Source organism: Macrobrachium rosenbergii, chromosome 30 (assembly GCF_040412425.1).
Source record: "Macrobrachium rosenbergii isolate ZJJX-2024 chromosome 30, ASM4041242v1, whole genome shotgun sequence".
In the NCBI taxonomy this organism is placed as follows: Eukaryota; Metazoa; Arthropoda; class Malacostraca; order Decapoda; family Palaemonidae; genus Macrobrachium; species Macrobrachium rosenbergii.
This window is the reverse complement of record NC_089770.1, coordinates 4,187,382-4,203,944: the sequence shown is the minus strand read 5'-3', so window position 1 is coordinate 4,203,944 and position 16,563 is coordinate 4,187,382. Positions and strand designations below refer to the sequence as shown.

Sequence of the window (16,563 nt, the reverse complement as noted above, 5' to 3'; positions counted from 1 at the left end):
ACAGTATATCCATATTCTAACCACACCCTGAAAAAAATTTACAAGTGAGGCTGTTATTATACACACAAGAAGACAAATAAAATCCAATTTTTTAATACCTGAGAAAATAAAAATAACAATAAACAGAACACCTGGAACCTACTGTATGGAATATTCTTTTTCATTAGCTTCATTGAGGCCAGCCAAAATATCAATGTCATTGTATTTTCGATGGTCGTAATCACTGGTTACTACCCCAAATTGTTGAGCAAGATCATCTGCCATTTCTTCCACATCATCTAACCGTGACAGATTGGCTAGTTGATCAGGAGTCATACTAGCAACTCGTCGATCTAAGAAAGTGAATTTGCAGATTAGCAAAATGCAGCGTCATGAAAAATATAGCAAATATGCAAACATACTTGTACAGTATAGCAAAATCAACATGAGCAATAGTCATTTATTTTGAAAAAGTAATTCACAGAAAGTGAGAAAATTACCATATTAACTTGCTTTATCAATGATAAAAAGTTTTACTTAAAAACATCCTAACTCAGAAAGAGTTTCAGTCACTGAAAACTGGCAGGGAAATAACTTATGAAATTTCCTTATTCAATTTTTTATCACTTTTCCATCTTAATCAAAAGCTTGAATATTAAACATAAAATAAGAATGAAAATTGAACCCACTTCATTTAATATAAAGAGTACAGAGTCATGACTACTACTGAGTCATTACCACAAAATGTGAAGTTTAAAAAAACACAAAAACAATCACCAGAAAAGATATCTGTACCTAAGAGTTTAATTTTACTTAGCTAGCTTGCAAAATAGGGTTTTAAATCACACTTACTATTCTATCTGTAATTACAGTAAGCTGTCTAATCACTTTACCTTCTAAACAAACACTCTCCCAACATGAATCTTACGGAAAATGGAAAATTGTAAACACAGGTTTGAGAATTATTATGAGACTGACACTGAAAAAACAAAGAAAATGGGAAAAAATCAACAAAATGTCACCATTTTTTCACAACACGACATGCTATTCCAGCACACGTATAAAGTATTTTATCTGAGTTTGTTGCAGTTTGAAAAATACTGGGATATCTCACCAAGTTTTTTATTCTCTAATAACTGATCTCTTCTTTCTTTATACCCTGTTACCCTCTGTTACTTCTTTCAAATGAGGACAAACTTTTTGGAACCTTAAATTTCAAGTCAATGGTCCCTGTGGCCTTGTTCCTTATGAATAGGATTCATCTTCTGAATAATAATAACAATACTAATAACAACAATGGTGCTCGTCTATCAGCACCCCAGGTTGTATGAAATAATTCTCTCATTAACTTCAAATCATTACTACATTTGCCTGTAGAAATAAGCTATATAAACTCTTGTATGCTTTTGATGTCTGGATTTAGAGCTAATCATTATACCTCTGGTTATATGGTTGTAGCTGATAAGCGATAAAATAAAAAAATGGCACTAGCCATTTACCTGCTCTTTGGTGTGTTGAATAATGAGCCTATGCAGACTCAACACCTTTAGCATTATACAGTAATAAGTGGAGACTGCATCAGCATACGATAGAATAATTTGTTAAAAGACTTGCAAGTTTTAATTGGGGTTCAAAGCTGCTTGTTAATCTGAAGTTTATTAATGCTGAATAAAATTATCAAATTCTTTTACTTTCTTTTCCCTAAAGTACCGAAAAGGAAGTTTCTGATTTCTTTTAATTTACAAAGCTGAGGAAATTGGAACACAACTAACGATTAAAAGTTGGTAGGCTGTTGAAAACTTAAGAAGCTGTTACCAACCAAATACCACATGAAAAACTTGTTTTTTAAACACTGGAAATATTGACATTTCAACTTTTCTTTCACTCAAAAGCTTTTAAGCCAGGTTTTATCATATCTAATTGATTATGATCTCACACATACATTGAAAAGTAGAAAAATAGAAAACAGTAACTCCCTCATTAGAATCTATACGGATATAATCTTTAATAACTGTGTAAATGATGGGTCTTGAAATGTGTACTACTCTGTATGGGATTTCCTTCCTTGAAACAATAACTGCATCTCAAGAAGCAGCAATTAACAGCTACATTCTCTCTTACAATCAGACTTTGACAATGCAGCAGTTAGCTTGGCAAACTAGAAAAGGAGGGATGCAATTCTTCAAACTATAGCTTTTTTTTTAAGAACTGACTTGGCTCAATACTCATCTCACTCAGATCTGGGCAAAACAAACACTTACAATAAGCAAAAGTATACATGAAGCTTCTCTGACATATTCTCTATTCTTTACCACAAGTTTTAAACTATGCAATGAAACAGTTGTCGATTAGGAAGCAAAAACCCACCTTCGTCTTCCTTCATTTTGGCGACCTCATCCTGGCTCAGGAAGGAGAACTTCCTGTTTTCTGTAAACAAGCAAGTCATGCAGTGTCAAACATGTACAATCATGCAACACACAACATTGTATCTTCATGTTTAGTAAGAGGAAGAGATTGTGAGAAATCTCTCATCAAGAAATGCCATGACAACTAAATAACTTGTCTGTAGTAAGAAATGACATCTAATATTATCTATTATACAACAAAAAAATAATAAAAATTCTTAACTTCACTGTATATACACTGATTCTATTTACACAATGAAAATTAAAACATCTTAAAACACTATACATAAAAGAACATCAAATTTAGTGCAATTTCTACAGTGCAAACTAACATTTTTTTTTCTTTTAATTTCTTTAAAGAATCTACATCCAGCCATGATGCCAACATGGAAGTGGAAAATTTCTATCAGTTATCCATAATACTCAACTAGAGCACACAAGAACTCAAAAACTGTCAAAAACATTCTGATTGGGGCATAAAACAACACAAAGTTTACTAACTGTATAAAGGCAGTCCCCGGTTATCAGTGGGGTTCTGTTCCTGACAGCATGACGATAACCGAAAATCACTGACAAACCGAAAATCAGCGGTAATAGCGCCAATCCTTGGTTAACAGTGCCAGTATCCAGTTATCGGCGCCGATAACTGGGGATCAGTGCCAATAACCGGCGACTGGCGCCGATAACTGAGAATCGGTGTCAAAAATCCGGTTATCGTCGTCGCTAGACAAGTGCCGTAAAACCGGATCACCGATAACCGAGGCCGCCGATAACTAAGGACTGCCTATAATCCCAGTGCTTAGCAGTCATTAACCTAGCACTGAATCAGTCCTTTGCAGAGCACTAATATTACTCGCTAACCAAGAAATCAGAACATCTGCTTGAATTTCTATCTGGATGCTCACTCTAGCAAAGGCTTTTTGTCCTCCCCTTTTTTGTATGACTGCAATTACCACAATTTCAAATTTAGAACTAGGATTCTATAATTAACTTTATTTTCTTATCATAAACTGTTGCTCATCTCAGTATTTCTAAAGTCTTAAATTTCACTACCTTTCTTAACCTGCGATGTAACTGACACTTGGATTCAAATGTGAGCAACAGGACTAATTATTTTTTTCATTCAAGATTTAAGTTCTTTTTGGCACTGTCACCCTCCCACTCTGTGTGATGGTAAAAATTTTTATTGCTCTCATACCCATTTTTTCCTTAACTAAATTTCCTGGCTAACAAAAGCATTGAATCTTCTGTTGCTCAATTAATTTCTGTCTCAGTCAATCATCTTCAGAACTGTTAATAGTCTATCTAACTTGATTTTTAATCACACCCTACTCAACTCAATTTCTGCTACCATGTAAGTATCAATAATCCAAAATAGGTTCTTTGCTTTTGGGTGCTCACTATGAAACTACAATCATAAACATTTCTTTAACAACAATTCACTTTGCAATATTACAAAGTTAATGCTCAATGTTTATCCAATCATTTTCTGCTACTGTTAACAGAAATATTATGCATAGACTATAGAAGTTTTCTACCTGCATGCTGGCAAAACTAATTGGCATTTATGTATATACTATACACATTTTTTGTTAGGAAATCTTTATGAAACAAACAGTGGAGGGCTAACAGAAAATGAATCCGAACTGATTTCTCCCACTGAAGTTAATCACTAGGAGAGACTCATAACACCTTCATTTTCACTTTTAACTGTGACCAGATATGATTAATTAAGACTTATTACTAGGGGTTTGCACCAGTCAAAAGCATTTTGAATAACAGGACGCAAATATATACAAACAATAACAAAAGTGTAAACACCTAACTTAACCTGTTTCTCTAATATCTAAATCTCTTTGAAGGACTGTTGTCACAGATACCTAAATGATGGTGGTGATGTACTAAATTGTTGTTGTTTATGCAAGTTTTGAGATTTTTCTAAGATTTTTATGCAAGTACAAAACTAAATGACGTATTGCTAAATTCTTGAAATTACAGTTACAGTACTTCATAAAAAAATTACTTCAAGAATGAACTGAAAGCTTAAATTACTGAAACAATTTACACACCATGCAGAAATAAAAAAGGTTCTAATGAAACAATAACATAACTGCCAATGAATGCCCTTGAAAGCCAAGACATACATTCAAAGGTATCATCACTCAATACAATGCCTTACTGAATACTTCAACACCTGCAAAATATGAAACCCTGGGACACGATACCTTTCGGTGGCCCTTCCCTGTCTTTCTTCATCTCGTCTTCGAAAAACTTCATTCGGTCTTTCATGCTTATCTTTTTCGGAGTCTCTGCCGGCGCCTCTTTTGCCACCTGGAAAATTAATGTAAGAATGTCATATCTGAATACAACAATATATCCACAATCACTGTAAGCATAGTACTGTATAACGTCGAATTTACATCAACTTTTAAGTTTATACAAATTTGATTTCTCACTTTCGTTGAAATTCTCACTACTGAATTAGTGTTAGAAATACAACTAATGCTAGTAGTACAATACTACTTGTAGCATACAAATTCATTCCCATTACTCTTACCACAAAAAGGTAAAGTCAACACAAACATTAATTATTATTATTATATAAATTAATTCAACACATGAGAGCCATCACTTAGTCAAAAGTGTGTGGCCTAAGTATTTAGGTGTTATTAAATGTCAGTGTCCTTCAACCAAAAGACACTGAAATATAACAATGCAGGAAATAGGAAGTGGAACCATTTCAATAACTTCCTTATGTTAATGCAAACAAAATAAACAAACTCATTATCAATGTCACAGAAAGAACAGCATACTTTAAAATCAGTCAGGCTAAAAATAAATTTAGTTTTATTATTTATATTAGTTATTCATAAACTGCCAATCACAGGTTGCATAGCAATAAAAATCATATAAAAATTTTCAATAATCAGATCTGAACTCAGGATACAGCAGCTTTACTTGCACTTTTATGCTCTCCTCTCAATACGAGGGGAGGTATCGATCAGTGGTGCTGCTAGCCAGCCTGCAGATAGATGATCATTCTTATAAGTTAGGAACTGAGCATCTACGATTTGTAAACAACACAAATGTGGGCTGATGTAAATGACTTGTTTGAACATTTCAAACTGCATGTCAAAAGTATTCAGGTAAATTTAACCATATACACATTAACTGACATACAAGTAATTTATATAGGCCTAGTATATAAAGCTACGTTCCAGATCGATCTGTTTTCACTAGCCTTTTAGCTTCTCATTCAAAGGTTGGGTGTCAAATTCCACCTCAAAATTAATGCTGTAAACTGATGTTTCCTATTACTGTATATCTCAGTTTACGTTATAAACGTACTGCACTTATCTATGCACATGCAATCCAATGGATTACTTAAAAAAAAGGTACAAAAAACAAACCATGGTAATCATTATGCTTCACAAATATTAGACTACAAGCAAATCAAATTTCTGGCATGCCCACATCATCCAAATTTTACTGGCTAACATACCTCCACCCTGTTGAATTTTCGTGCAGCCGAGTCCACTAGATCCTCTGCCGAACCTCCAAGATCATAGGGAGGAGGGGTTATGTGGGTGTGAGGTGAGGAGGAGGGAGGAACAGGCGAAACGGAGTTGTTCAAATCATCACCATTGGAACTGATACGGCCCGGAGCGATGGGCTACGCATAAACAACGGTGCAAAAGGTTAGTAACTGTAGTACGCAGATGTTAGTCAATATACTAGTGCAACAAGTTGTAATAAGGAAAGCATAGTACTTTTACGCAGAACTAATCCCTAACGGAAACCTCAAATCCTTACAACCCTTCACTTCAAAATCATCAAAAACCCAAATTAATAAAGTGTAAATGGATATTATTCCATGAATTGAAAATCTCTAAAAGTGTGCTAAGCATTATGCACATCGAGATACCAGAAGTTACCAGGGCTTCCATTAATAAAAAAGGAGATATTAGGTTTTTAGTTACTACAAAACACCACTAACTGTAAATTAGTTAATATGAATAACATTGTTTAAGGCCTGCTTGAATCTAAGAATAATGACTAAGCGCATGTATAATTAGACATTTGGTTTGAATACTAAATCTTAATCAAATTAATGGATACTTGGCACTTCACGCAATGCTGGGTTCCTTGGAAACTCGTTAGGGCTGCAGCAAAACTGCAACAGCATTAAGATATTTAGCTCTCTTTATGGCTTACATTTTCCCTAGCCATAACATTTTATGCATTGTACTGCTTCAATCAGCATTCAACAATACACGGCATTCTCAGTCGGGACTGACCTGTCCTCAATATAAATGCATCCAACATTGGAAAAAAAAAAAAGACTTTTGCTGCAGCAGGTAGGGACTCTGATGTTTACAGAGCTTAACAAAAGTACTTTGAAGCCAGTAGGCACTTATGAGTGTCAGGTAGCTGCCCATTATTTATGCATATTGTGGATAGAATGTGGCAGATTTTATCTGAAAGGATATTAAACATTACTTGCCAGGCTCAATTAGAGAATCATAAAGTTTTGGACTCATTTCCCAACAAAGCACCATAACATCTGAAATGGCTACTTTTAAAGGTACAAGCCTGGACAGAATTGCCTTGCTGGTTTATCGACACATAATGCTGCACATAATAAACTCTGAGAAAAATTATTGCAAAATATCTTAGGCAGTCAAAAAGCAAACCATAAAGAATGACTAAGCATTTTTGCGCTGTTGAGTCATATATTGCAACTTTATCATATTCTGAAAGTGCCAAGTTCTCATTAACCTGAGTGATAAAGCCAATTTCATGTATCAGCTTCATAAAGAACCAACCCCCTCAAAAAAAATGAGAAAATAGTAATTATAATAAAAACAACTTCCAAAATAAAAAAATATTCAGAAATGCTCACGTTGAAAAAATAAATATAAATAAATGAAACCAAATAATGACAATGAAATCAATTCAATCTACAAACTAATATTTCAGTTAATCAAAAAATTCCCGGGATATGATTCGTCCCTAAAGACTGATGAATAGTTGAAAATGTATACCTTCATCCTTAGTATTTAACTGCCAATCAATTCAGCAAAGTATTTCTATATTTGATTCTCATCAATTCTCGAAAAAAGAAGCAAGGACGGAACTGTGCATAAGTAATCTCTGCACATGCCTTCACAATATCTCTCTTGTGAATCTCCCATTCCCTTCCATGCATGAATGTATGCCAAGCATAATTGTGTTTAAAATATCAAAACTCATAAAAAAATGAAAAGTGCAAAAGAGTGAAATCTTGCAAATTCCATTTGCATTTCATAAAACATAACAGTTTTAGAACACTTACCCTTCAGTCCTAGAGTTAGTTAATTTTCTATTATCAACACCAACAGATTTCTATTAAAACTCAATGTTAACTTTTCCATTAGTTCCATTAAAATAAGTTGCATATCAGAAATACCAGTTACAAATAACAAAATCAATATCAAGTTCACCTACATCAAACCTTAATGAGCATCTATTTATAATAAATCAATTTAATATTCAACATCTTCAACATTCACAATTTACAGTCTGAACAAGTAGAAACTGTGTAGTGCACATCATATCCAATAAGGGTAATAAAATTCCTCCATAGAGTTCAAGTGCTGGCCATCTCTCAGCCTATTCTTATGAATGCAATGCCGCTGAAATTAATCTATTCTTAGCAAAGGCGAATAACAAGACCACATCACTGCTTTGCTTTGTTTTCAGCAAGTTAACCAGATACTCAAGATGCATCCCATAACTCGCACAGGGCTAGCCTGGGGGATTTATTTTAAAAGAAATGAAAACTGGAATAGAACGAAGTTAAAAAAGTTGGAAAACTTGGTAGGAAGACATCATACAGATTGGATGAAAAGAAAAATTGGCAAGCAACACCTCTTTGGCTCAAGGGTCACTGAGGTCTGGTGGAAACATCTTTCGTACTGGCTGCATTACCCTGAAATTCTTTAATTTCATCTATTTGCACTAATATACATGTTGCTCAACCCCTGCCATATTATGTTAAATAGGCAGACTAATAGCTTAGATTAAAAGAACAAGTTTACACAAATGAGTTAAAATTGTGAGAAATGCAATTACGACGGCACACTGAGAGAACAAACCCACTCGTCAATAAACACTCATGGAGCGATGAAAATGTATAAGAACGCTCACGTCAAAATATCATATACCTGCATATACATCAAGGGCTTAAAATACGACTTAAAATCTAAGCATTTACAGCAACGCATAAGAAGACAGAAATGGCAGCACTCGATCTAACCTGAGGATCACTTTTAATATACAAAATATGTTCATATATATTATTAACACTCAATTGTTTACAAAGCACACCTTCTTGGACACATCTCACACAAAACAAAGTAGCAAATACGTAATACCATATATATATACATGTGTATATATATATATATATATATATATATATATATATATATATATATATATATATATATATATATATATATATATATATATATATATATATATATATATATATATATATATATACATATACACAATAGGAGTAAACATTATTTCTCTTTCTGGGCCTACAATATATACATTCATACAAAGCTCCACAATCCCTACTTCTTACCATAGGAAGAATGATTTGGTAATAAAACTGGATGAAATCTTTGTCATAAATAAACTGCTCCAGGTGCTTCTGTTTCATGTAATTTTCAGAAATTACTGAGCTTGTAAAAAGGAACGAAGAAAATCATCTAAAAACCCTTAACAGACACAGGCCAATAAGGCATGTTCAGCCTGCAGTCAATTTCTCAATTATATTGGAAATAAATCTAAAAGAATACACACATCCAAATACTGAGCTATCAATAACATAAGGCTATTATTTAAGATGTTTCCATATTTCTAGTAAACATAACTCGTTCTCATACTAGCCCCAACAACATTCTTTTCTACTGCTTGCAGAGCAAAGCATGATACGAATGATGAGAGTTCAATTTTACATTATGGAAATAACTGCTTCAGTGTTTGTTTTTTGTAAAGAATGATAAATTTAGATTAAACATCATGAGCACTAATATTCGATGGAGCAGTGCTGGTAATATGAACTTCTTGAAATAATCCCTTGCAGCCTTTGACAACCCACTGGCATTTTTGCTCACAAATATGAAACGGAAACACTACCAGTTTTGCGTCTTTGGATATAGAGTCTAACATCCATTGCTATCAGTATCAAATTTCAATCTGTTATTGTAGATGATACTATAGGTATCTGCTAACCATTAATGTAGTTTCTTTATAAGTGGTTAATTTAGCTGTAGGATAAATTTTATCATCAAAATGAGTTTAATATAACCTACAAAAAACATAGTTAAGCAATCCAAATGACAAAATGATGTCATATAATTGTCATCACTTGAGATCCAGAGGACATCAAATGAGGCATTAACTAGTTTCTCTTAGGCAATAAGTTTTTATCTAGCTGAGGAGAACCAGTAACAACAGAGAACAATTGTGAATTTTGAAGATATGATGTTCACCATTTAAAAGTCACAGATATATAAAACTAAGGCTCTACCATACAGAACTGCTCATGACTGGCCAAGAAGTTGCGCTGCCTACCAAGCAATCCATCATGACTCTTCTCTTCCCCAGCACCAAAAGTCTTTTTTGACTTTTTCTTTCACAATACACAAAAAAAGGGATTTTGACGAAGGAAAATCTATTTCTGGACAATACAAAAATTCAGCACTTATTTCTAGGTTTAATTGTTAAATTGCTTTCCATGGTTTGTTATGACTAACTCCAAGGTTAAATTCCCATGATTTTCAGACGTACTGCCTTTATTAACATCCAAAGAAAAGATTTCTCAAACTATAACCCATAAGAAACAATACTTTCAACTGTTTCATAATTGAAAACATAATCAAACTTTCATCTACAGTCATTTCAAGCACAGTTAGGAACTCTCAGTAAAAATCATGACCATCCACAAAACTTTAAACATTCATTTCTGTCATTTATTGGTAACTAGATGGGTCCCTAATTTTACTTCCAGGTGTAAGAAACTGCAATTAAAGTGAAAGATGCTTCTCAAAGTAACTGAAAAGCTGTATATACACCAGAGACACCCTTGGGTAAACGTCTCTGTGAACTCGGTTGCATGTATCACACAGGATGATCAAGAGTGCATCCTAAAAATTAGTCAAAATACGTAAAAAACTACGCTGATATAATAACTAATAATCAGTCTGTAACTGATTTTGTTAAGGTCTCAAATTGTAAGGATTAAGTGATTTAAACTAAGGGGAAAAAATAAAAAATTAGTCAAAATACGTAAACAACTACGCTGATATAACAGCTAATAATCAGTCTGAAACTGATTTTGTTAAGATCTCAAATTGTAAGGATTAAGTGATTTAATACTGAGGGGAAAAAACTTTTCGCCTTGGCTTAAATAGAAAATGGTACATTGACTGCACTGCGTCAATAATAGAATATATATATATATGAATCTTTTTATATCACGAACAGCATCTTCAATATCAATTAGAAAGTCCATTGTGATCATAGTCTTTTAAATATGACATTTCTACCTCTACTCATTATACCGTATCGTTCATTATTTCTCGAAGAACATATATCTATCCCCAATCAAGCAAAACAATCAAACATTTTGTGATAAAATACCAGTCTTAAATTGCATAAAGCAGAACCACCTGGAGTGTTCACAAAAAGGGGTTAGGCGATGGAAAATGCATTCAGGCAAACTCTTGATTTGTTCATAAACTCGGGACAACAGTGATAACTTAACAACTCCAATCACAGTGACTAAAGTGGAACATCTCTCATAAGTGACTGGCAAAATAGTTGTGATTAGAAACTCTTGTGAAGGTTATAAAGGATTTCTCTTTTCTTATGGGTTGGTAACAACTTTGCACAGATGGGCATTTTGACATTTTGTGCCTCAAAGCAACAACAAAATGATAATAATAAGGCTTGCTAACTACAATGTGTTGTAAAGGAGAAAATACACTAGGGATAAATTACACAGACTTTCAAACACTCATGTACTATCATCATCAAACTTTGTCAAACGAAAGTTGTAATCACAGAGAAAATAAAAAAAAATGTAGATGACCATATCAATATGAACTTATAAGTGCTTTCATTAACTTGAAAACATTATGCAAAACAGCTTATTACACAACAATCACAACTAGAAGTGAACTGATTGCTTCAATAAGCGAACAGCTTTAGAGCTTTATATCTTTATATATTTTATTCATAAAATTCTTTGGCACTATTTTTGTAAAGAACAAGAGCTATTCCAGTTCCAAATTTATACATACATCTTTTATACATCTCTGAGAACCATAGAATGTTGTCAGTTTAATGATATTTCTACATATAAATTCTTTAGGGGCAACTTATACAGCAGTTTTTGTTCTTGACTTTAAATTTTGCTTTTGTATCAAATCTTTAGGGATGACTTATTTACCAGTTTTTTCTTTACTTTTTAAATTCTGCTTTTGCCTTCTCTACTCATGTAATTATCCTTGAAATGAACATAAAAGAATCCTGTTTACTTGGAAATGAACTTGGCACATAGCACAATGCTTTCATATGCAAATGATAGTTATTAGCACTGTACTCATTATCACTCAAGTAACAACTTCCATGATGTCAAATATTTACTAAATTAAGAGAATTTGCTCAATTTAGAATTAAATCTTATTTTCTGACTATACAAGATTCCAAGAGCTTTCCACTTTTGAAATTTGGATAAAAGAAGGTATAATCCCATTAAGTTTTTCTTCAAAACCTGACCCCTGAACTCTGACTGCTATTTATAAAAAGATTTAACTCCCTCTTCTTCACCGGGATACCCGCATCTACAATCTACACATACTGTACATCTAAATATCTATGTAGATTTTGAAAAGTTCTTTAAAAAAATAAATTGGTATACTATCCAACATCTTATATAAATACAACTTGCTGTTCAATAAATAGCAACACATTTCTGCTTTCATGTTGAAATAATATTTGATAACATAAAACAAAGAAGGAAATTCTACAAAAGAAGTCTATGTAAATTACAAATGTTAAAATTCCGGAGCTTCTGCTTGACTGTGAGAGCCTGGAAGAAGTTTTAGAGACTTTAAATAGTTAAAGAATTAATGCTCACAAGAAATGTTTCTTTTTATTCTGTTGTCAATAACAGCTGGTGACTCTAATCTAACATTTTCACACTAACAAGAACTGCACAGGCAATGCCAGAAAAAATGTCAAAAAAGGCCTTTCGTACTATTACTTATATTACAGTGTTCACATTTTAAAATGTACCTTATGTCAGAAAGATAGAATAAGCACATTCAAGGTACTAAAAAATTATTTCCAGCATTAATTTTCTTTCAGATAATTTCTTAGCCACCAAAAGTGGGAGGCAAATTCAGACGTAAAAACCTTGTCATCTTGCTACCCTTTTCCTTACTAGGGCTGTCTAGGGTTCTTCTAGCCTTGGCAGGCTAAGACTGGAAGAGAAACAGGACCTTATTTTTTAGCTGACCCAATTCTTTGCCTTGTATTTATCCTGTTTCATCTCACTTTCTGCAAAAAAATGTCTGATTGGTTCCTTCCTATAACGAACAACGCTAGGCCATGCATCATAGGCTGCATTCCTTGTTGAAAGTATCTGCCAAAGGTTTATGTCCTAGATTAATTTCAACTTGGCTGAGTTCTCAGAGATTGCCAGAAGGCTTCTTCGAAGTCTGTAAAAGACTAGGTCGAAGTCGACATTCACTAGTCAATCCTATACACACACAAAATAGCCGCTTTTATTGCTAATTCTGAGCTGGACTGATCCTGCTAATTACGTCTGGCTTGACATGGGTCCCCACAACTGGTTCTCATTACACAACGTCATTTACTTCTTCCTCTGACTGACACCTATCTGTTTGTGTGTTGGTTCTTCTCGGCTCTGTCGGATGAAGTCACAATTGGTTTGCCTCTTCCGTAAAGAGCTCCTGACATGTAACTGCTAACTCTGGATCCTCATATGTCACTGAGATCTACAAATGAATCCGTTGATAGCTTATGTGTGTGTACAATTTAGACATATCACAAGCTGCTTGTCCTGATTTCATTGTTGAGACTGATGCCGGTCACTAACAGGATCTGTGCAACCAGACTTTTGGTTGACTGGTTTACCCTGCTACAACAATCTGCCCACGTTTAGTATAAGTATTTATTTATTCCAGCAATCCACTGATATGACCAAGTCCTGGCTTCATCTAGATACTGGTTTACCATAAATAAAAATAAAACCACAACACAGGGTCTTGAGTTTCCTGCATATGATTATAAACATTAAGATCCACTTTTATCAGTCATTTCTTGTTGTGAACCTGTGTTATTTACTGTGACATGTTTCCAACTTTTAGACCTAAATAAGACATGCTTGCAACTTTCAGACCATCTACATCACGGCCAGAAAATAAACACAGTTCACTTGCTGTCAGGTCTTCCCTCAGTGGTAAGGATCTACCAACAGTTGCACTTACTATTCCATATTAAAATGCTCTCAACTATTCAGGTTCACACAGGTCAAGTCCAAGGAGACTAGGCTCACTCTATCTAACAAGTCTGGAAGACTGGATACGTCCTGATCATACTAACAAGCCACATAGTGATCAAGAAGGCTGGGCATTTCTTGAGACACCTTTGCTGAATGGCTTGTCCTTGGCCAGAATAATATATTTCAGACAGGAGGTGTGTTTGGATTGGTAGATTTTCAATCTTGTGACATTATTCAAATTTACTGGGACCCTTACCTTCAATAATAAGTTCTCTAGAACTAATGAGAAGTCCACAACAAGTGGCTAAAGAACTCTTCACCAGATAATGATAAGTGATGTTCCAGAGGCGATGAAGAGAATAATATCAATCAGAATACCAAGGACAGACAGTTCAACAATAAAACTCTCACCATGAGAGACCAAATGAGGATTCAGGTTTTACCGGAAGTTTTTGAAGTGTAGTGATGATAATCATAAATCATAAATTTATGATGGAGTGCCAACAATGATATAAAGTAAAAATGAGAGAGAGAGAGAGACAGAGAGATTTTAAAAAAATAACCCTAGTGCAGATCATTATAATTAGTGCGCTATACTGGGAAACCAAACTATTTTAATAATAAGGCCTTCTCAGATGATTAACCTTGCACTTCACACAATGTTTATGAAAGTTTTTTATGGTAAAATTAATTACTTGGATACTTACTCATGGGTACAGTTAGATTACATCTCCTCACCATTAGGAGCAACTGGCATTGGAAATAAACACAAGAATAACGCTTGGCTGACCCGGAAGGATTGTCTGCAAACACCTGTTTCCCATCAGGTGGCATTGGAATGTTTACATTTTTGTAAGAATCTTCCATGACCACCAACTAAGATGTGGAGAGGCCCTGTGGTTCTTCATTTAAACAGTAGGTTAGAAGGACAATCACTATGGGGAGAATCTGCGCTCCCTACTACTAGTATACAAAGTCAAGTGCCAAACTGATGACAGAAATACTCTGTTTCTCCTGAACCACACAGGGAGCATTAGGAGATGGAGCTGAAGGAGTGAGAGAGGAATAACACCGGAAGATGAAGTAAGAATAGATTTATGACCAGACCTAACTGATTGTCTACACAAACTAACAGCCTCTCTCATCTTGTGACACCTCACAAAATAATTCATTCTCATCAGACCACCCCTTACATTCTTACATCAAGAGGAAAAACAAAAATAAAAGCACACTCACTACCCCTATCGGTAACACCTGTGACCATCATGTCCAACCAAATACATTCGGTATGCAGAAAACTTGTTCGCACAGAACCTAATGCTTCTCTCTCTGCTTGCTTTATATGACATACTAATGTAAAACATAGTTAGTTAGTTATAAAACAAGCACAATACCACACACAAAAAAGCACACAGAAATAGTCAAAATTATTACAGCCCATGTACACCATATGCACCAGGGCAATCATGAAGAATTTAACAAGTATATGTAAACCTTCCAATGCCACCTGGTGGGAAACAGGTGATTACAAACAGTACATCCAAGTCAGCAAGCGTTATTCTTTTCTTCACTTAGAATGCTGATTGCACCTAATGATGCGAAGATGTAAGCTAACTTTAACAGTAGGTAAGATTCACCCAGAATAACTTGTTTTGCTTATGAACCCATCATTTACAAAACCCACTATCATTCTTCATGAATCTTGGAAACTCAATTTCAAGGATCGTAGCCATGGTTGATTGGAGTTCTAACCCTGGTCTGTTTGCCATGCAATATGATGACCAAGAGTAGAGTGAACAAATTTCAAGCGGAAAGTGACTTTACAGCCTGCTCCCAGGAGCAAACACGATCGGGTTTCCCATGGCTAGCAATTACAAATGTGAATCCCAACAATATTGCTTTTAATTCTGGAAAGGAATGACTAGGATTCTTGAAGACTACAAATGTAGGCTATATAAAAGAATTGTTTGATGAAAAACAAATGTTTTCTGATGCAAAATAAATTTTTCCCTTAAATCCAATTTAGAACAACTAACTCTTTCAAAATTCTCATTTTTCTACCATCGCCTGTGACTTATCTTGTTAAAATGAAAATCTGTGTACAGACGACACAAAAAAGAGTAACACCAAAAAACCTGTTTGCAGAGCTCCACAGGTAATAATGCAGTAACCAATTTCAATATGAGTAAAATAACTGCTACATTAGCTATGCAATGTATACGAGATTTTAACAGTTATACTTTCTCCTTTACATCACATGATGCATATTTCAAAAGATTCCCATTGCATATCACTAAAGAACTGATCTATGATTCTGCCTAATAAATCATCCTAACTAATAAGTTTTATATCAACATTTCTTAGAGTAATAAAAGTTAGGTTACAAATATATCTACAATAATCTATGTAAAATATTCAAATGTAAATGAGCATGAAACATTGGTCCTTCAACAACTTTCCAAAATAAATGCACACTTCAGGATTTGAGATACCATATATGTCAATATTAAATTCACAGAAAATCCCAACAAATCATATATCATAATCAGCAAATCTGACCCTCATCAGGCAGTATAAAATACCTTATGGTCT

The 16,563-nt window shown here is 34.1% G+C and overlaps 1 protein-coding gene across 1 annotated transcript in view; it reads right to left on the bottom strand.

Moving 5' to 3' along the window:
• LOC136854947 (protein lap4-like) overlaps positions 1-16,563 on the bottom strand; it is a 309,134-nt gene that overhangs the window by 18,265 nt on the left and 274,306 nt on the right. Inside the window, 4 exon segments of the mRNA XM_067131543.1 lie at positions 143-332; positions 2,347-2,406; positions 4,610-4,715; positions 5,887-6,057. Coding sequence (XP_066987644.1) covers positions 143-332; positions 2,347-2,406; positions 4,610-4,715; positions 5,887-6,057 — 527 coding nt within the window.